The sequence below is a fragment of the Rhinopithecus bieti genome, unplaced genomic scaffold, assembly GCF_001698545.2.
Source record: "Rhinopithecus bieti isolate Rb0 unplaced genomic scaffold, ASM169854v2 scaffold_12049, whole genome shotgun sequence".
Classification (NCBI taxonomy): Eukaryota; Metazoa; Chordata; class Mammalia; order Primates; family Cercopithecidae; genus Rhinopithecus; species Rhinopithecus bieti.
This window is the reverse complement of record NW_016807278.1, coordinates 42,806-64,573: the sequence shown is the minus strand read 5'-3', so window position 1 is coordinate 64,573 and position 21,768 is coordinate 42,806. Positions and strand designations below refer to the sequence as shown.

At 37.9% G+C, this 21,768-nt stretch overlaps 1 protein-coding gene across 4 annotated transcripts in view; it reads left to right on the top strand.

Annotated features, from left to right (window-relative positions):
- CR2 (complement C3d receptor 2) overlaps positions 1 to 21,768 on the top strand; it is a 39,690-nt gene that overhangs the window by 13,456 nt on the left and 4,466 nt on the right. For 3 of the 4 annotated variants that reach the window (XM_017880842.1, XM_017880845.1, XM_017880843.1), the window contains exons 2-19: positions 1,334 to 1,723; positions 3,340 to 3,528; positions 3,613 to 3,712; positions 3,962 to 4,044; positions 4,510 to 4,917; positions 5,555 to 5,731; positions 5,812 to 5,902; positions 6,237 to 6,313; positions 7,984 to 8,391; positions 8,757 to 8,933; positions 9,013 to 9,097; positions 9,445 to 9,527; positions 10,016 to 10,408; positions 11,457 to 11,642; positions 13,824 to 14,009; positions 15,240 to 15,263; positions 15,965 to 16,040; positions 21,454 to 21,562. In XM_017880842.1, coding sequence (XP_017736331.1) covers positions 1,334 to 1,723; positions 3,340 to 3,528; positions 3,613 to 3,712; positions 3,962 to 4,044; positions 4,510 to 4,917; positions 5,555 to 5,731; positions 5,812 to 5,902; positions 6,237 to 6,313; positions 7,984 to 8,391; positions 8,757 to 8,933; positions 9,013 to 9,097; positions 9,445 to 9,527; positions 10,016 to 10,408; positions 11,457 to 11,642; positions 13,824 to 14,009; positions 15,240 to 15,263; positions 15,965 to 16,040; positions 21,454 to 21,544 — 3,224 coding nt within the window. In that variant the 3' untranslated portion in view covers positions 21,545 to 21,562. The remainder of the gene's footprint in view (positions 1 to 1,333; positions 1,724 to 3,339; positions 3,529 to 3,612; positions 3,713 to 3,961; positions 4,045 to 4,509; positions 4,918 to 5,554; positions 5,732 to 5,811; positions 5,903 to 6,236; positions 6,314 to 7,983; positions 8,392 to 8,756; positions 8,934 to 9,012; positions 9,098 to 9,444; positions 9,528 to 10,015; positions 10,409 to 11,456; positions 11,643 to 13,823; positions 14,010 to 15,239; positions 15,264 to 15,964; positions 16,041 to 21,453; positions 21,563 to 21,768) is intronic. The other variant, XM_017880844.1, reaches the window with a different exon arrangement.

The following is a 21,768-nucleotide window of genomic DNA, read 5'->3' as shown; positions in this document are numbered from 1 at the left end:
CATCAACTTGAGAGAAGTGACTAATTTGACTGAGAATTGGTTTGTTCTAGTGATGACTTGTTACCCTTTATTGTGTAATGTTCCAGTTAAATGGCAAATCTTCTAGTCAGTGTGTCCCAGAAGGAATGACAACACCCTGGAATAAAAAATTTCTGTCTGGGGAGTGGAAAACAAAACAACCAAGTATGGATCTTGCCTTTTGATGTTTGGTGTGTTCCCACCCATATATCAATTATCACATCTTATCCATATGTGTGCTTTGAACATATATATGCCACTCTTCTCTGTCTTCTGGAATGCAGACCAAATATGTTAAATTGATTCAGTTGAGTACATATTATATTGCAGATTCTATATATATAAAAATAACAGTTCTCAAAAGTTACCCTTACTGAAACCAAGTATAGCACTGATGTGATGAAACAGTTTGGCTATATCTTCTTATGCCAGTTCTCACTCAAGACCTCCTCTTGGAGCCAAAAGAAAGTTAACTGAAAGTTCTAGAGGTTGGCAATTTTCCCTTTATTCTGAGACTGCCTCAGAAAAGGTGTGCATAACAAAGTAACTGTAAACAATATCCTTCATGGTTGTTAGGACAAGTAAATGAAGAATATGAGGCCATTATTCAAAACCTCTGTTCACTTCCTGTGGCTTTTTCAAAGTGTTCCAGCATCAAGTCATGACAAATCACCTGTAGTGAGGCTCAAGTATCTTCAGCAGCAGGACCAAATGTGGTAATCACAGCCTGTACCCCCAGTTGTGTGTTTGAAACAGCCATTGAATAATTAGTATGTTCCAGGTATTGTACTTTCTCTGTTCATGTACGTTTAGCACTGGATTCTCACTACAACTTATGAAGTAGTTTGCATTATACTATAGACTAAGAAACTGAAGCTTAGAGAGGGTAAGACTTGCTTGAGGTCACACAGCTATTGAATGACTGTGGGGATTTGAAACTAGGTCTGCTGAGCTCAAATTTCCCTAATCCATGGTACCTTCCCACGTGTAACTAACGTGCCACTAATATGTTATTTTCATGTGCTAAATTTGCCTTTTATTTCATTATTAAAATTGATTAGACTCAGAACTTTTGGATACATTCTTTTCATTATTGTTGTTTGATCAGGATGATTAATATTGATCTGTTTGCTGAGGATCAAGAAAAAGGTAAGAATTTAGGAGCTTGGGAGTAAGCAGGGAAGAAATAAACTATATGTATTTTTAAGTCTGTTTCTGAAAAGGTTATGTGATATATATTTGGATATTTTACCTACATTTGAATATTTTATCACCATGATCAGTATGCCTACCAAGTTCCTTTTCTACTTTTCAGGAATTTCTTGTGGCTCTCCTCCTCCTATCCTAAATGGCCGGATTAGTCATCATTCTACCCCCATCGCTCTTGGTACTGTGGTAAGGTACACGTGTTCAACTGGCTTCCGCCTCATTGGAGAAAAAAATACACTTTGCATAACTAAAGACCAAGTGGTTGGAATCTGGGATAAACCTGCTCCTAAATGTGAATATTTCAATAAATATTCTACTTGCCCTGAGCCCATAGTACCAGGAGGATACAAAACTAGAGGCTCTGTACCACCCTACATACATGGTGATTTTGTGACATTTGCCTGTAAAACCAACTTCTCCATGAACGGAAACAAGTCTGTTTGGTGTCAAGCAAATAGTAGGTGGGGGCCGACACGACTACCAACCTGTGAAAGTGGTGAGTATGAAAAGAAAGCTGGGTTGGGAGGTTGGGGTCTTGCCTTTCTGTGCAGACCACACTTTGTACCCTCCTGAAGGATAAACAGTGTGAACATGTAATGATGGGGGTATAAGAAGGAAACAAGGGAAAAGGTGAAAGTTATGGCTTCTTCATTTTTCTTCATGGAGGACTATAACTGCTCATTCAAAAAACATCAGTTGAGCAAAGGAGTTTAAAGTACAATGGAAAAATGTAATTAAACATACCTAATAATTGAGTAGGGTAAGTTTTGCAAGGATGGGGCCTGAGTTTGTTGGGGTTGTAGGAATGGGGTGATTTTCAACTGTATATCTGTGTTACTGTTAAAATGAGAAGAAAGGTGGGATCTTATAGCAAAAATACACCCAATGGACTTGAAATTAATGTATAAGTATCTGCTAATTCAGTCTGGCACAGGTGATATCCTTCTCTCTGTAGTCTCTGTAAACATGTTTTGAAGCTATCCACTATTTCCCCAAGTCATCTTCTGAGCCATCACATTTCAAATAAGTGCCTTTGAAAATAGGGACCTACTGTAAATTCTTTATTCCTTTTCTTTTGGTTTGGTTTATGTTGCTGCTGAAATATAAATCTGAATTTGAATTTCACAATTACAAGAATTGGCAATATTTAACAAAAATTATACTATCAAATTAGGTATTTATTTTCTTAATAAAGAACAATGTTGACAAATTTTAAGCAGATTAAAGAGCTGACAAAACTATTAAATTAGTATAAAATGGGATTGTATTTATTGATCTATTGATAAATAGATAGCGTTGGAGAAAGGAGATCTTATGATAGTCAGAAAGCTTAATGACTGTTGAAAACAATTAAGCCTTTGTAACGATTTAGACAGACATATATGTATGGACATGGAAGGATATTGTGTACATGTTGCTAAGCAGAGAAAGCAAGGCATAGAATATGTATTAGTTATAAACACACACTATATATGTATCATGCATAGGATCCCAATAAACTATATTACTAATATCTACCAGGATAGCCCTTGAAATGATAGCATGCTACTTTTGGAACAGAGAATAAGCTTAAGGATAGGGTGAGAATATAGGTGAAAGCTGACATTTTGGTAATTGAAATTTTCACAAGGCAAATGTAATTTGCATAGTGTAACTAAAAATGAAAAATAATGTACTATTCATGGCTATTTATGGCATAAGATGGATACACTTAAACCACACCTGTTTGATCTTTAAAAGACTAGGTCGAAAGTTAATAACAACTGGCTACCATAGATCATGTGTTATTTATTTAGATCTGTATCCTAAGTCAGCATCTAGATCAAGCTTGTCCAACTTGCTACCTGTGGACAGCATGTGGCCCAGGATGGCTTTGAATATGGCCCAACAGAAATTCATAAACTTTCTTAAACCATTATGAGATTTTTTTTGCAATTTTTTTTATCTCATCAGCTATCATTATAATGTGTTAGTGTATATTATGTGTGGCCCAAGACAATTTTTCTTCTTCCAATGTGGCCCAGGGAAGCCAAAAGATTGGATCCCCTTGATTCTAGATTGTGAAGGATGCATCATCTGATGGCTTTTTTTTCCTGGTATGTGTGTGCAAAGTTTTCCCTCTGGAGTGTCCAGCACTTCCTATGATCCACAATGGACATCACACAAGCGAGAATGTCCGCTCCATTGCTCCAGGATTATCTGTGACTTACAGCTGTGAATCTGGTTACTTGCTTGTTGGAGAAAAGATCATTAACTGTTTGTCTTCGGGAAAATGGAGTGCTGTCCCCCCCACATGTGAAGGTACCCTAAATTTACAATCTATTTTAAGAATCTGGGCTGTTCTGTTATTTGCCACACATTTCTCATCTTTGGTTTGTTTTTTAGAGGCACGCTGTAAACCTCTAGGACGATTTCCCAATGGGAAGGTAAAGGAGCCTCCAATTCTCCAAGTTGGTGTAACTGCAAACTTTTTCTGTGATGAAGGGTGAGTGTTAGGATTATTTATGAGATTTAATTCATTTGGCTTGTGTGTGTGTGGTGTGGACTGTGAAACCTGCAGAAGGCTCCCCTGTGAGGATTTCTGGGCAGCCTGAGGTAGGGTTGTGAGAGGTAATGCTGATAAAAGGAACAGGTGCACACCGATTGAATGAACTTGTCTTGAACTGTAAGTAGAGGCTGCTGTTCTTCAGCACAAACTGCGTAATAGTTCTGAATGACAACCTTCTGTCTCCAGGTATCAACTGCAAGGCCCATCTTCTAGTCGGTGTGTAATTGCTGGACAGGGAGTTGCTTGGACCAAAATGCCAGTATGTAAAGGTAGGCTAGGCAACAATGGTCTGACAGCACTGCATTCTCAGCTTAACTAAAGTTTTTGGTTCAGTCATTGCCTTACGGACTCTTACAGAACACAGAACTCCTAGAGATCTTTAAGGATATGGTCTTCACCAAAGCATCCTTATATTTTGTTTCCTCAAGTAAAATAGGGTTCCTAGGCTTTCCCTCCTCTGAAAGCTATGTAGACCTTCTAAGTAGGTAGCCAGACCATGTACGTAAAGAAAATTGTGTATCTGGTAAAAGAAATCAAAGGATCAGTAGAGTACATATACTCAGGAATGAAGCTTGAGAATCATACTTCTAAACTATGTTGCTTTAGCTGCCTTAATTGATTCATTATAGATTCAGATATCACTGTCCTAGGATAGTGGTATCAAGGAACATCTGGGGCATTCTTTGTTTTCAGTACATCTATGATCTTGTCATTTCTTTCTGCAATTTCCCTAGAAATTTTTTGCCCACCACCTCCCCCTATTCTCAATGGAAGACATACAGGCAACTCACTAGCAAATGTCTCATATGGAAGCATAGTCACTTACACTTGTGACCCGGACCCAGAGGAAGGAGTGAACTTCATCCTTATTGGAGAGAACACTCTCCGTTGTACAGTTGATAGTCAGAAGACTGGGACCTGGAGTGGCCCTGCCCCACGCTGTGAACTTTCTACTTCTGCGGTTCAGTGTCCACATCCCCAGATCCTAAGAGGCCGAATAGTATCTGCACAGAAAGATCGATATACCTATAACGACACTGTGATATTTGCTTGCATGTTTGGCTTCACTTTGAAGGGCAGCAAGCAAATCCGATGCAATGCCCAAGGCACGTGGGAGCCATCTGCACCAGTCTGTGAAAAGGGTGAGTGTTCCGGTACTCAGAAAAGGTGCTTCTGATTTGTTTTCTTGAAAAATTAGAAGAAGGGGTTATGGGCTTTAAGTAGGGCCTTGTCCAGTTTATATTCCCCTCAAATCTACTAAATGTAATCAATATAAATTTTGTAGAGGGCATTCTTATCACCAGCCCCCACCATTGTTTTATTTTATGGGAATATGCTTGGGAAAATAAATGTTAGGAATCACTAAGTTTCCCATATCTATAGGGGAAAAAACGAGGAGAAAAATGCTTGTTTGTCTTAATAGTGACTTCTTAAAAGAGAAGTCACTCAAGCCCTCATTCCTAGGGATATATCAGAATCTCCCATAAAAACATACAAGGTGATTCCTTATGAAGGGAAGAGACAGGAGAGGAGTTGCAGCACCCAGTGGAAACTGAACAACATCTGCAGCAGCCTAAGTGCAGAAAACAACAACAACAACAACAAAAGATTGGGAAATGGTGACCTAAAATTGCCCAAAGCTGGTCTGCAACATATGTTCTGTATCATACAGCGGCCACCAGAGTGGAATTGTAGCATGAATGTCAATTTCTTTGGCTCAGTTTCTTCCTGTGGTTGTTTACTTAAGCAGTTATGTTTTGTTTTTGTCCTTTCATTTAGAATGCCAGGCCCCTCCTAACATCCTCAATGGGCAAAAAGAAGATAGACACATGGTCCGCTTTGCCCCTGGAACATCTATAAAATATAGCTGTAACCCTGGCTATGTGCTGGTGGGAGAAGAATCCATACAGTGTACCTCTGAGGGGATATGGACACCCCCTGTACCCCAGTGCAAAGGTGCCAGACCTCAAATGTAGACGTTTTGTTCACTTTAAGATTACCTTGAATTAAATTCTCATCCTAGTCTCTTTTCTTAGTGGCAGTGTGTGAAGCTACAGAAAAGCAACTCTTGACAAAACCTCAGCACCAATTTATTAGACCAGATGTTAATTCTTCTTGTGAAGAAGGGTGAGTGAAGGTTGACTCAGCCTGACTCAAGTCTGATGTGTCAGCACACACTGCAGGCTCTGTGTAAGAGTTTGTGTCAGTACACCCTGCAAGCTCCATATAAGAGTTTGTCTCAGGTGCTTGCCTGTCACGTGGTTATGGAAGTGTCTATCATACTATTTTTCCGTGCATGGAAGTTACGCCTGTGCAATGAGAGGTTGGTGCTGATGTTGGCTACATTTTTGGTGTTATTGCTCCTTGGCCTAAAAGTAGTGAGTCTGCTTGGGAGCCCATGACTCTTGCTTAACTTAGTGGTCACCTGATGGCAAAATGACATACGTGACTCTGTCTCTAGGTACAAGTTAAGTGGGAGTGTTTATCAGGAGTGTCAAGGCACAACTCCTTGGTTTATGGAGATTCGTCTTTGTAAAGGTGAGTAGCAAAAATGATACAGGAGCTGAAATAATGTGAGATCTATGCATTTCCTGGGAGATTTTTGTTCTGGGGCATGTTAGGGGAATTAGAGTATTAGATTATGTTCTATTAATTTTGCCAATAGTTATGGTTGCAGTTTTGCCATGTCTTTCTTTTACTACCTTTTTCTTCACCAATAACTTAAATGTACTTGGTTATTGATTCTATTTTGTGATTTATGATTATGGGAATAATGATAGCAGTGAGTATATGAGCCACCATCTTAATTTGGGTATACACAGTTTAGTGTAGAGAGTAAAGGATTGGTGTCAGATCTGAATTCACATTCTGTCTCTACTGCTTACTAGTGTGAGACCTTGAACCAATTGTACAACTCCTCTGAAACTCTAGCCTTTCTTCTGTAAAATCTGCATAAGACTACAGACTAGGAAGTCCAGTGAATGTAAATAAAAAGTAAAAAGGACCCGGTGTGGTAGCTCACACCTGTAATCCCAGCACTTTGGGAGGCCAAGGTGGGGAAGATCACGAGGTCAGGAGATTGAGACCATCCTGGCTAACATGGTGAAACCCTGTGTGTACTAAAAATACAAAAAACTAGCTAGGAATAGTGGCATGTGCCTGTGGTCCTAGCTACTCGGGAGGCTGAAGCAGGAGAATGACTTGAACCCGGGAGGCGGAGCCTGCAGTGAGCCGAGATCACACCACTGCACTCCAGCCTAGGCAACAGAACGAGACTCCATCAAAAAATAAAATAAAATAAATTAAAATAAAAATAAAATTTTAAAAAGACTACAGACTTCAAATTATTCAAATTAAATTGTACTATTACTACTTTCTAAATGAGGAAACTGCCTATCACAAAGTAGGTGCTCATTTAACAATAAGTTTTCTCAGCTAACCATATAAATTATCATATCAGCTGCGCACGGTGGCTCATGCCTGTAATTTCAGCACTTTGGAGAGGCCAAGGCAGCCGGATCACAAGGTCAGGAGATCGAGACCATCCTGGCTAACATGGTGAAACCGTGTCTCTACTAAAATACAAAAAGCTAGCTGGGCATGGTGGCGCACACTTGTAGTCCCAGCTACTCGGGAGGCTGAGGCAGGAGAATGGCACGAACCCGGGAGGCGGAGCTTGCAGTGAGCCAAGATCGCGCCACTGCACTCCAGCCTGGGTGACAGAGTGAGACTTTGTCTCAAAAAAAGAAAGAAAGAAAGAAAGAAAGAAAGAAAGAAAGAGAGAAAGAGAGAAAGAGAGAAAGAGAGAAAGAGAGAAAGAGAGAAAGAGAGAGAGAGAAAGAAAGAAAGAGACTATCATATCACCTCAGCCCAAAGAGAGTACTCAAGAAAGCATAATTCTATTCCCTTGTGTCTTTTATTCTCCTATTGCCTAGTTAAGAAGAATTCTTCTTTTAATTAGCAATTTACTATTGGGCCTAAACTCATAATGTGATATTAATCAACCACATTCACTTTTAATAAAGATTTTCTTTCCTATGAAATGTGTCTAAATTGAATGTTACATACTTAATGAGCTTTCACATAACTCACCTCATGAAAATGTACCCATACCATCCAGGAAACAATAGATTCATAGCCAGCATCATTTCTGTTCTTTGGTGTCTAATACAGGAACTCAATTCTACAGTATCTTTTCATCTCTCTAGAAATCACCTGCCCACCACCCCCTGTTATCTACAATGGAGCACACACTGGGAGTTCCTTAGAAGATTTTCCATACGGAACCACGGTCACTTACACATGTAACTCCGGGCCAGAAGGAGAAGTGGAATTCAGCCTCATTGGAGAGAGCACCATCCGTTGTACAAGCAATGATCAAGAAAGAGGCACCTGGAGTGGCCCTGCTCCCCTATGTGAACTTTCCCTCCTTGCTGTCCAGTGCTCACGTGTCCATGTTGCAAATGGATACAAGATATCTGGCAAGGAAGCCCCATATTTCTACAATGACACTGTGACATTCAAGTGTTTTAATGGATTTACTTTGAAGGGCAGTAGTCAGATTCGTTGCAAAGCTAATAACACCTGGGATCCTGAAATACCAGTTTGTGAAAAAGGTAAAAACCCAATAAGGGGAAAGAAAAGGAGAGATTTACTTCATTATTCTTGTTTATTATTGCACACCCAAAACCGCATCATGGAAAGAGGCAAGAGGGGCACAGATTACTTTCCATTTCTTCCATCCTGTAATAGATGTTCTCTGTGGTGTGTGTGTTCATGCGAATGCTCCCTTGGATCTGGGATCTATTCAGGGTAGATAATGAGAGAGCCTTTTTAAAGAGCAAACCGCATTCAGTGGTGAATTTGAGCTTCATGATCTTTGGCAGCAGATTTCAGATTGTCTGTCCAATGTTGTACACTTAGTGTTCTTCAGTAGAAATTCCTCTGTGTTGGTATTTATGTAGGGAGTTTTTCTCTTCAGGCTGCCAGCCACCTCCTGGGCTCCACCATGGTCAGCATACAGGTGGAAATACGGTCTTCTTTGTCTCTGGGATGACTGTAGACTACACTTGTGACCCTGGCTACTTGCTTGTGGGAAACAAATCCATTCACTGTATGCCTTCAGGAAATTGGAGTCCTTCTGCCCCGCGGTGTGAAGGTACTTTCAGTTCCAGAGTTGTCCTTCTCTTTGATATGAGACATCTATAAATACTGTAATTCCATCCTTGCTTCTCCAGAAACATGCCAGCCTGTGAGAGAGGATCTTCAAGAACTTCCAGTTGGTTCACGTGTGGAGCTAGTTAATACATCCTGCCAAGATGGGTGAGTATGAAATGGTCTATTCTGAGAAAAGGTCTCCACCTCGTTTTGTGGATTAACTCGACCTTCAACTTGTCTTGGTGGAATCCTTTAGAGGCTCCTCATTGTCACATGCATGGAGAATATGAGGTTCCAATGGCCTAACTAGCAACTGTGACTCTTCAGTTCTCTCTTGACATGGAAAGGGCTTTGCTTAACTCAAAAGTAGTTTATTATTATTTTTTACTTGGAGGACCAAGAATTTCAACTCCTCTCTGCCAAAGTTCTTATTTAGAAATCCCTTTGTGCATATGGTTTGAAGAGATGTGATATTGGGAACAGGAAATGCATTATAATCTGTCTCTCTGTAGGTACCGGTTGACTGGACATACTTATCACAAATGTCAAGATGCTGAAAATGGAATTTGGTTCAAAAAGATTCCACTTTGTAAAGGTAAGTTAGAAAAAATAAAAGCCTGACCATGGTAATGGAGGACTAGAGAGGGCAGGTTGCTGAAGAACTAGTCTACCACTGCTTCGGCAGTCTTAGGGATCTCCCTCATTGGAGGTTAGGTATGAAAAATCTTATGGTGTGGTTCAGCATGGACACTGAGAAACATTGTCAAGTAGAAAGTATTTTCCATGCATCTGCTAATTTTGCTAATAACAAAATATATAGCCCATATTCCTAGGTCATGGGAACATAGCTGTATTTCTTTCTTCCTTTACACTTTATTTTCTGAATGTTTATGGAGTATATAGTACTCATATAATCACATTTAATAAAGTTGTTTTTTAAAAAAGCATAATCCATATTCCAAAATTTAAATTATTTTTTGTTATGTGAAATATATGCAGTTGCATGTTGTCATTTGTACCTGAATGAAGACCGCTCACCTTGAGGTACTAGCTGAGGCAGAATTCCCTAAATCTCTTCCGCAGTTATTCACTGTCACCCTCCACCAATGATTGTCAATGGGAAGCACACAGGCATGATGGCAGAAAACTTTCTATATGGAAATGAAGTCTCTTATGAATGTGACCAAGGATTCTATCTCCTGGGAGAGAAAAAATTGCAGTGCAGAAGTGATTCTAAAGGACGTGGATCTTGGAGTGGGCCTTCCCCACAGTGCTTACAATCTCCTCCTGTGACTCGCTGCCCTAACCCAGAAGTCAAACACGGGTACAAGCTCAATAAAACGCTTTCTGCATATTCCCACAATGACATAGTGTATGTTGACTGCCATCCCGGCTTCATCATGAACGGTAGTCGCGTGATTAGGTGTCATATTGATAACACATGGGTGCCAAGTGTGCCAACTTGTATCAAAAAAGGTAAGATACTTGAAGAGGTAAATTCTGGGATGTTGTACAGAGTAAAGAAAAAAGGTTTTGAATCTGCACTTGACATTCTGCCTAAAGAAAAGCGTCTAAGAGCTAAGGCAATTATATTGTTTTACAAGATATCTGCCTTTTCCTATCTTCTCACTTGATTGTTTGTTTTCTCTTTCCTTTCTCAGTGTATTGAGCAATAAATAGTACATGAAAGGATAATGGCTAACTTCCAAATTGATAGAGTCTCCAAAACTGTTATTCTTATGACTTTAGTGTAAGAAAAATGCACATACATTTTTGGCAAATGATTGGCAGTAATATTGCTAATAATTTGATATTTAAGGCTATGTTGCCAGCCAGAAAGAGAACTTTGGGTGTTCTGGAGAATTAATTGGCCCTCCAATCCATTGAGTTGTCTTTCTTGTCATTGTAGTTATCATTTGGCAGCCTTATTCCTGTCCATGACTATCTACAGCAGAGGCTGCTGATTGGCGACCTAAGAATTGGAACTCAGCTCCACAGAATGGTTGTCTTTGGCCAGCACAGTAATCTTAAGTGAAACCCATCTTCAGTTTAAGATAAATAGTGAGCTTGTGAGACATGAGAGCCCCCTTTGCTTCCTGGCAAGGCACCAGTAACTTGAGCTGAGCAGTGGCTGCCACTTTTAGAAGGACAGGGGCTCTCTGACTTGTCGGATCTGGTGGCTTCACTTCCTAGCCCTCGTAGACATTTGAAGGTGTAACCCTGTCTGCTATTTAAAGGGAAAAGATAAGAAAACTGTTGGCTGATGGATTACCATTGTGAACTGTATCCGTTAATGTTTCATTACCTTATTTTTTAACACTTTTCTTCAAATTATGCTGGCTGTCAGTAGGAAATGCAGGTCTCCGTCCAGTGTTGCTGGTCTGGGTGGAATGAATGAGTGTTTCTGGACACCAGTTAGTTGGCTTGTTGCCTCTGGCCTTCCTGTATCGCTATCACCCAGAGATAGTGCAGGCTATGTGGTCCTCTGTGCTGAGTTAAAGACCCTTTCTTATTGATGTCTAAGCCTTCATAGCGTGTCAGCCTCCGCCTAAGACCCCCAACGGGAACCATACTGGTGGAAACATAGCTCGGTTTTCCCCTGGAATGTCAATCCTGTACAGCTGTGACCAAGGCTACCTGCTGGTGGGAGAGGCACTCCTTCTTTGCACACATGAGGGAACCTGGAACCGACCCGCCCCTCATTGTAAAGGTGCTTTGTCTATTTTTTATTCTTATTTTTATGTCAAATTTGTGCCAAATAGATATATTCAGTTGGGTACTTTCAACTTAAAATAGCCAAAGAAATGCATTAATTGCCTCATTACATTAAATGCTTTAATTAGATTAATACAGTCATTAATCTAAATATTTCAAATAATAAAAAATGTATCAGGCTGTAGTCTATCTGGTGAATGACCACTTATGTAGGCATTTACACATAGAAACTTGGAGTATGTCTGTAAATTAAACAACTAAAGCATGGATTGCATTTATACACTGTAGTTACAGTTATGATAAGTGTGTATTTGATAAAGTACCAATAAAAAGCACAACAATCTTTTGAGAATATTTACTGAGCGTTGGTGGGATTATGGGTACATTTTTATAAAAGTTTCAGAAAGTCATTTTCATTATCATAAACAGTGCTTATGAAATATGACTAGTAAATTAGTATCTAGTATTTGTTGATCACTTTTTACTCTATGCCAGACACTGTGCACAACACCTTACATGCATTATTTCATTTAGTCTTCATGAGAGCCACATGAGGTTGGTGCCATGATTATCCCTGTTTTATAGATGAGGTTTCAGTAGCATGGAGAGATTTGGAACTTACCCAAAGTCACACATCTAGGAAGTACTAGAGCCAGGCTTCAAATCCAAGATCTCACTGTATGAGTCTATTCTCACACTGCTAATAAAGACATATCCGATACAATATCAACCTACATGTGATGTCTATAGCAGAATTATTCATAATTGCTAAAACTTGGAAGCAACCAAGATGTCCTTTAGTAGATGGATGGATAAATAAACTGTAGTACATCCAGTAAAGGGAGCATTACTCAGTGCTAAAAAGAAATGAGCTATCAAATCATAAAAACACATGGAAGAAACTTAAATGCATATTACTAAGTGAAAGAAGTCAATCTGAAAGGCTACATATTGTATGATTTCAACTATATGATGTTTTAGAAAAGGCAGAACTATAGAGTCAGAAAAAAAATCAGTGGTTGCTGGGAGTTAGTGGGGAGAGAGGGATGAATAGGTGGCAGAGCGCAGAAGATTTTTAAGATAGCAAAACTATTCTGTATGAAAATACAATGGTGGATACATGTCATTATACATTCATCAAAACTGATAGAATGTACAGCTCCAAGAGTGAGACGTAATGTAAACTAAGGTCTCTGGATAACAATGATGTGTCAATGTAAGTTTATGGATTGAAACAAATGTACCAGTCTGGTATGAGTTGTTGATAGTGAGTGAGGCTATGCATGTATTGGGGCAGGAAATAGATGGGAAATCTCTGTACATTCTGCTTTATTTTGCTGTGAACTTAACATTACTTTAAAAATAAAGTCTGCCAAAAAACACAAAGGAACCACACAGAATTATTTTAGCAATTAAAAAAAAAAAGTGATTTGAAGATCTAGAGTTGAATGCTGGCCTGACTGGGAAGTATTGAGGTTTAGAACCCTCCAAAATAGTCTTCATTCTTTGTATGTTGAAGGGGCTCTTGATGTATATCAATAAATGGAGGTGCATAGCCCTGTAACTAGCAAAAAAAAAAAAAAAAAAAAAAAAAAATATCCGAAACTGGGTAATTTATAAAGGAAAGAGGTTTAATGGACTCACAATTCCACATGGCTGGGGAAGCCTCACAATCATGGTGGAAGGTGAAGGAGGAGCAAAGGCACATCTTACATGGTAGCAAGCAATAGAACATGTACAGGAGAACTGTCCTTTATAAACCATCAGATCTACACCGAAAAGATGAAAGAAATGAGAAAGCATACACATGTATGAGGAATTAGCAAAACTAGAAGCAGAAAAAAAAAACAGTAATTCAGAATAAGTAATAATATTACCAATTCAGCCCTCACCATTTCTCCAAGAAGCCATTAAAATTATCCATCACTGTTTGGATAGAAACTGAAGCAAAAAACAAAAAATATAATCTGGCTTAAATTACCCAGAGGTTATTGAGATGGAGGGCTGACAGTAAAAGTTTGTGTCTAGGATATTGTCTTATCCTATTTCAGTGCAGCTTTCCTTACTGAGAGTGAAACAGGTTGGTTGTGTAAATCTTTCTACTAAGGGAAATCTCTGTTTTCTTGGTAAAAGATCAAAATATGACTGTGCTTGAATTAGATTTCTTTAATTTCAGAGGTAAACTGTAGCTCACCAGCAGATATGGATGGAATCCAGAAGGGGCTGGAACCAAGGAAAATGTATCAGTATGGAGCTGTTGTAACTCTGGAGTGTGAAGATGGGTATATGCTGGAAGGCAGTTCCCAGAGCCAGTGCCAGGCAGATCACCAATGGAACCCTCCCCTGGCGGTTTGCAGATCCCGTAAGTACCAAGGGCTTCACCGCCGCTTGTAACTGGCTAAAGGAGAGAGGAGAGTGAGGGTTTCCCTCAACGTGGAGAGTCCTGGGTTTTAAATTGACATAGGTTTGTGACCAGTGATATAATTACAGAGGAACTTGAAGTCGGTGGTCTATTCTAGAAAAAACACAGCTTGGCCAGGTGTGTGACACCTGCCTGTGATATCAGAATTTTGGGAGGCTGATGCAGGAGGATTGCTTGAGCCTAGGAGTTTAAGACCAGCCTGGGCAATGTAGTGAGACCTGGTCTCTGTAAAAAAAAAAAGAAAAAAAAGAAAAAAAAAGCCGGGCATGGAGGTGTGCAACTGTGGCCCCAGCTACTCGGGTCGCTGAGATGAGAAGATCACTTCAGCCCAGGAGGTCGAAGCTGCAGTGAGCCATGATTGCACCACTGCACTCTAGCCTGGGCAACAGAGTAAGACCCTGTCAAAAAAAAAAAAAAAAAAAAAAAAAAAAAGGAAAGGAAAGGAAAGAAAAGAAAAGGAAGAAAAGAAGGAAAGAAAATAAGAAAGAAAAAGGAAAAGAAAATAAGAAAGAAAAAGGAAAAGAAAAAACACAGCTTTCTTAGGAAGGGGAAAGTGAAGAAAAGAAAACAGAGACAAACACTAATTTAAAAGGAGCAAAAATGTGAAACCAAGCAACCTGACATTTTGAAAGGAGTTGCTGCATAGACCACCCTACGTGATGAATCTGAGTTAATAAGTGCTTACAATTTGACAGGGAACAGAAATAGGTTAAATAGCTAGTTGTTACAGTTAATATTTGCATTCTAACCTGAGAAATCTCTGATTATAAAGTTGAGTGTTTTGATTTTGTCATTGGTGAACTCCCCCAACCTATTTAGAGTGGGGAAAAAAAAAAGCCCAGTGAGTTGTTACATAAAAAGCAAGTGGGTATAACTCAAGGTTCCAATACATCTTTTTTACCTGTTTGTTTTTGAAAAATGGAGACAAGGTCTCATGATGTTGCCCAGGTTCGTCTCAAACTCCTGAGCTCAAGTGATCTTCCCACCTTGGCCTCTCAAAGTACTAGGATTACAGGCATATGCCACTGTGCCTGGCTCCAATACATCTTTTAAATCGACTTGGAAGGCAGCTAGAGTGGTGATTTCTGGGACACTACCATGAAACGTGGGTCTACATTGAATTATGACACTAGACTGATAATCATTTTCATGATTTTGTATTATTTTTAGGTTCACTTGCTCCTGTCCTTTCTGGTAAGTCTTCTTAAATACTTGAAGAAAAGCTCTTATAATGTTTTTTAAAAAATTGTAATGCTAGAAGTCCTATATCCTATCTGATGATAATATTTAACTCATAGGGGATGCTCTTTTTTTGGTGTTTTAAAGATATTTCAATGTACATGTCACATTACAAAATGTTACTCTGGCATAGAGTTGGATAAATTATTTGAGCAGCCAACTCTTTCTTCTCTTTAAATTGATATTTTAGTTTTTATTAACTCTGGGTCTTTGGCTTGATTTGGTCTATTGAAATAGGCAGGCTTCTTCTGCTGTAGTAAAACATATTTCACAGCTGAGAGTTCAATGTTGTTATGCAAAATTATAAGAACCTGGTGTCCTGTGCTCCTAATTTCTATTCTTGAGATTTCTCTCTTGTCACCTCAGTGACAAGATTGTTACTAATAAAACTAAAAGGAACAGAAAAACTAAATGAAAAGTTGACTGGAACCTGTGGTCATATGCTTGGTGCTCTAGATTAAATGTGGACTGGGTCAAATCAGAAAAACCTTAAACTCAACTATGATTATTCAGGAATTCAGTGTTTATGTCCAAGAAGGGCTAAGTATGAGTCACATAACATTTTCCCCTCCACTAGCAATAGACCCCACAATCAGTTCAGAACAATGTAGGTGATAGTCTTCTGGCATTTGATACTTGCTGGATTTTTCTTCTAGGTATTGCTGCAGGTTTGATACTTCTTATCTTCTTGATTGTTGTTACCTTATGCATGATATCAAAACACAGAGAACGGTAAGTTCAGATGCAAATACATGCTTGACCAACATGCACAAATGGTTTTGGCTTCTTGTCTGAAACTAAACACAGAAGCACAAGTTATGTGAAATAAATACTGCAATGTGATAACTAAATGAAGTATCTCATGCTATACAAAAGGAAGACTTTTCAGTAGTACTTAAGAGATATCAAACACTTAGCTTATTTTATTGAATGATGTTTATTCAGATAGTATATTGTAAATAAATCTAGAGAATAGGAAAAAAATCCCAGGGGGAACAACTGCAAATATTTTGGTGTATTCCTACCTGATCTTTTTCGTATATTTTTTCTCTCTTTAAACTGGAATTTTGTCATTTTCATCTTCTGTCTTGACTTTCTCCATTTAGACTCATGTTTATATTTTTATGTCTTTAAGTCATGTTTTCAGTTACTAAATAACATATTATTCTACTCTGTGTATTTATGTGTGTTAAGTTGCTTCCAAATTTACTTTGATAGTATATAAAGACATGAGTAACACCTTTGGCTAAACCTTTTTTCACACCCATTTATTTCCTTAGAATAGATTTCTAGAATTACTAAAGATAAGTGCATGTGCATTTAATATACTTGATAACTATTGTCAGATGACTTGCCAGAAAGTTTGTTCTTAGTAATAGTTAATGTACCTAAATATGTTGTGTTTCTCAACCCCTTTTCCTGCTTCATTGATTTGCCTGTTCTTCCATTACAAACCACTTTGTGTTTAATTAATACTTTTATGTTATTATATCTGGTAGGGCAAGAATTCACACTACAATTTTATCGGACTTTCCTCCTATTCTCTTCTGTTTTTTCCTATAGGTGATTTTTAGAATCATTTGTAATTTCAAAAAAATTGTGATTACACTTAAGTTGATAGATTAATTTGTGAGAAATTGGCATCTTTTCCGTAATGTCTTCCCATTCAGAAACATATTAGGTCTTTCCATTTGATCAAGTAATCTTTTCTCTCCATTAGTCATTTTCATGATTACTTAAATATTAACTGTATTACTAGGTTTCTATGTTTTGGTATGTTATATTTTCTTATCCAGAAATTAGATATATTTTACATATTATTTTAATTATTTTTAAACACCTGAATCCTTTGGGAATTTATTTTATGGTATGGTAGTTGAAGTAAACCTGCTTGTACTTTTTTTCTCTATATATTCAATTTTTTCTAAACCTATTTTGAGTAAATCCCTTCAACATTGGTCCATAGTTTTCTTTATCAGATAAAGCACACTTATTCAATTCTTATGTAAACTGGAGCTTATGTCAGAGATATCTGACATAGATATGCAAGATAGATCATATTCCACTGATCGGCCTGTCTTTATGAGCCAGAGCTACTCTATTAGTAAATGTAGCTTTATAATAGCTTTTCTGAGATATGTTCCCCTCTTTAAAACTATTTTGAAATTTTCTTCTATTTATTTTGCAGATAGGCTATAGAATTATTTGCACCGCAACTATACCTCCCATACCCTAGAAAATAAAATAAAATGTTAGATCATTGATAGGAAGTGCCTTAAACCTACATATTTATTTGGGAAGAACTGACCTTTTCATGATATTCACTATTTCCTTCCAGAAACACCAGATGACTAATTATTCAGATGTTTTGTTATATCTCAGTTAAAATTTAATAGATTACTTCATATAAGCTACATAGACATAAAAGTATCTTATTTTTATTGCTTTATAAATAGAATCATTTTTGGTTATGTCTTATAAGTAATTGCAAATGATATCTAGGAAAGTCTATCTTTATACAATCATTATTTCTAATAGCTTTTCAGTGAGTTACCCAATCATCTAAGTAGAAAACTATATTTTCTACCAATTATTATTATTGGTAGAAGTAATTTCTACCTCATATCTACTGATTATACATTTTCATTTATTGGTTTTTGTCTCGTTTTACTGAGAAGAATTTTCAGGAAAATCTTCAATACTACTAGGGAATATTGGCATATTTTAACCTTTATTTTTAATATAAAGCCTCCTGTGTTTTATCACTAAAATGATACTGCATCCTTTTTTCTTTTCTATGTTACAGAAAGTGTATTTCTAGTCACAAATGTTGTTTTCCCTATTTAAAATCACTGAAAACCTTGTTTCCCTTCTTTAACATATCTTTTATATCACTATAAATATTTGCATATGTTTTTAAAATACAAAAGTAAATATGCTTGTTGTAGCTAATTAAATAGTTTATAAAGAAATTGAATAGTCTCTTCCACTGCACAACTGCTGCTGCCTTCAAGTCCAACATGTTAAGTTGATGGATATCAGCAATTTGCTGTAGACACCTTCATATGTTGCTCTATCTTATATATACATGCATGGCTTTTAAAACATTTGAGCAGTAATGTTAGAGAAATAGAAGTCACGTGAAAAGAGGTAATGACCACGTCCATTCATTCGTTTCTTGCACAACAACAGCTGAGTGCCTACTATGTCTTAGCACTATACTAGGCTAGAATAACAAAGCCTAGTAGCATATGGCCTCTGTCATCAAGGAGGTCACAGCCTGGTAAAGGAGGACAAGCACGTCACTAAACAAGTACCATAAAATAATGTCGCCATGGTGGATTATATGATATTTGGTGAGGATGCAAAGCAAATGGTCAATATTTGGGAGTTTTAATCAGGAAAAGTTTCAATGTGGAAGAGATGTTTCTGGTGAGCCTCAAGAGAGTGTAGACAAGGAGAGAAAGGCATTCCAGACAGAAAGAGCAGTTTGAATAAAGGCCCAGAGGCTTGGCTTTCCATCATGTATTGTGAGAACTATATAACCCATTTGAAATGGCTAGGAAATTGTGTGTGTGATGGTGATTGAAGGTAAAAGTGGCATAGCTTTAGGTGGAGGCATGCCATTAAAGGAAGAAAAAAAAAACTCTGACACATAAATCTTGTTGAAGCTACAGAATACTGATATGTGCAAAGGATACATTTTTAGCAAAGCATACCGTCAGGTGTTGGCCTCGGATGTTATATGTGCATAGGTTCGTGAGTCTTTGTACATGCCAGTGTTAAGGTGGATAATCCAATGAAGTCTTACCAACTCTCAGGTAGCTCAGACTGGGGAGATGACAAAGTCATGCCACCTAAAACATGTCACCAAAAAGCTCCAGCAAAATTCATTTAGTGTGCCAAGTCCCCTGGATCTATCATTTACCCTGCCACCAGTGCCATATGATGCCATGGCTCAGTTATGTAATTCCCAGTCTAGGCTCAGACATGAAGGGGTTGCACTGAAACTATGTACTGAGGGTATCTACGAACCTGAGCAGTTTGTTCTAGGCTGGGGGCGCGAGGGTAAGGGCTGCCTATGGGGTTCTGGCTGTGCTGTACAGTTAGCGTGTACTTAGAGTGTAGAGTTTACCAGAGTGTGTGCCACACAACCCTGTTTTCATGAATGATTTCAGAAAAAAAAAAAAAAAAAGGGTGTTCTATGGCAAATAAGATTTGGACATCTTATCTGTATTTTTTTCTTGTGGAGACTCACAAGGACCATGAGAATATTTAATAAGAGGTTCTTTGCTATCAAGAGGACAGGATTTCCAGGACTTGGTGACATGCTGGATGTAGGGAGAAGGAGGCACATAGAATGGCTCACATGAAGGTGATGATGTGGACTCCCTGACTCACTAAAAGAGGAGAGGGGCAGGTTTGTGGGGGAAGATGAGGAGTTCGTTTCTGACCTGTTACTTTGAGGTACTCATGATTTAGAGCTTGGGAGAAGGGTCTGGACTCAGGTGGGTGACACTTAAATCACAATGGAAGCTGTGGGACCAAAAAGAACAGAATAAATAAAAATGGGGATGAGAATAGCCCTCAGAAGAACAGTAATGTTCAAAAGGCAGAAAGTGAAAGAAGAGAGGCAGGGGGAAAACTAGGAGAGAGTAGTGTCACAGAATTCAAGGAGAAAGGGGTCTCAAAAAAAATAGGGATGTCATCTGCAGGGCCTTCCTTATAGGAAGTCACAAGATAAGTTCAGCCAAGAGTATTTAGAAACATAAACACATAGAAAATACAGTCTCTATCTCTTTCCTTCATGCTACTGAGTTTGCTATCAGAGCATTGCATGTGTATAAAAATTTGCAAATTTGGGGAATGCTTACGAGTGCAAATGATTTGTAATGTTCCAGTCTAATTATTGTTTATTAATATGATTATATCATGTACTATACTTAAGTGCCTCAACTGATATGAACCAAACATACCTGTTTAACCAGATTCCTAGGTGTCATTCGTTTGTTTTATTTCCATTTGCTAACCCACTTCAATTGATTTTCCAATAATTGGTATAGACGTTTGAGCGGCCTGAAATGCTTTTTGTAAATGAGATGAGTAATCATTTAAAAATGAATGTCTAGTGACAATATTAAATATTTTTAAAAGCCCTCTAAACCTTTGAAAGATACTATGCTATTCTTTTCTAGTCATCTAAGATATTGTAACAAAGCTTAAATCTCACATTGACTTAAAAATTACTGTTTTGTAATCTTCTTAACGTATCTTCTATACACGGAACTCTTCAATATTGTAGTGAGTAACATGGTGACAGTGTCCTTAGCGGTATTCTTTCTTCCCCAGTAATTTTGTATTACCTTATTTCAGAGCTCTACATGGTAGTATAATCACATTTTATCGTCTTTTAGTAATTCTGGCAAAGTAGAAACACTATGAAATATGTGTACTTTCAATGAAGGAAAGTAAAAACATTCTCTTCAAACTCATTTAAAGCTTTTAAGTTGGACTAGAAGATTGAGTCCCAAAAGGGTAAAGTTATGATCAAATTCTCAAATAAGAACATTATTTTTGCTTCTTTTCTTCACTTTGGAAGTTGTAGTTGTTAGTCATTAAGCGTCCTGGTTCTAGGGTAAAGCTGCCTAGTGTCAGCCTCTGACTTGAACACTTACAAGCCTAGATCATTAATTTTTTATGTGCTTTTCCAAAAAAAAAATGGAGTTACAGTGTTTATACTTCATATGATAAAAACAATAAAAATGAAATCATCACAGAAAACCAAACACCACATGTTCTCACTTATAAGTGGAAGTTGAACAACGAGAACATGTGAGCACAGGGAGGGGAACATCACACACTGGGGCCTTTCACGGGGTGGGGGTCGGGGGAGAGATAGCAGTAGGAGAAATAACTAATATAGATGACAGGTTGATGGGTGCAGCAAACCACCATGGCACATGTGTACCTATGTAACAAACCTGCACATTCTGCACATGTACCCCAGAACTTAAAGTATAATTTTAAAAAATGAAATCATCCACAAAAGTACTTACCATGTGTTGGGAATTATGGAAAGCAAACAACTGCTACATTGAATCATGGTCAATGAGTAAAGATACTACTTTTTTCTTCTTCTGTTTAGCAATTATTATACAAATACAAGCCAGAAAGAAGCTTTTCGTTTAGAAGCACGAGAAGTATATTCTATTGATCCATACAACCCAGCAAGTTGATCAGAAGACAAACTGGTGGTATGTAATAAAATGGAAATATTATTAATTTACGTATAAAATTTCCTTCACTTGTATTTATCAATAAGCATAGCACTCATGGTATATATACGTGCTTCTTACTATTGCACAAGTCTTCAGTAATCATGCATAGCAGTTGTTCATTTACCTACTTCATATTGCCAACTAATGTTCCAATTTTTTAATCCATTCATCCATTCAACAAA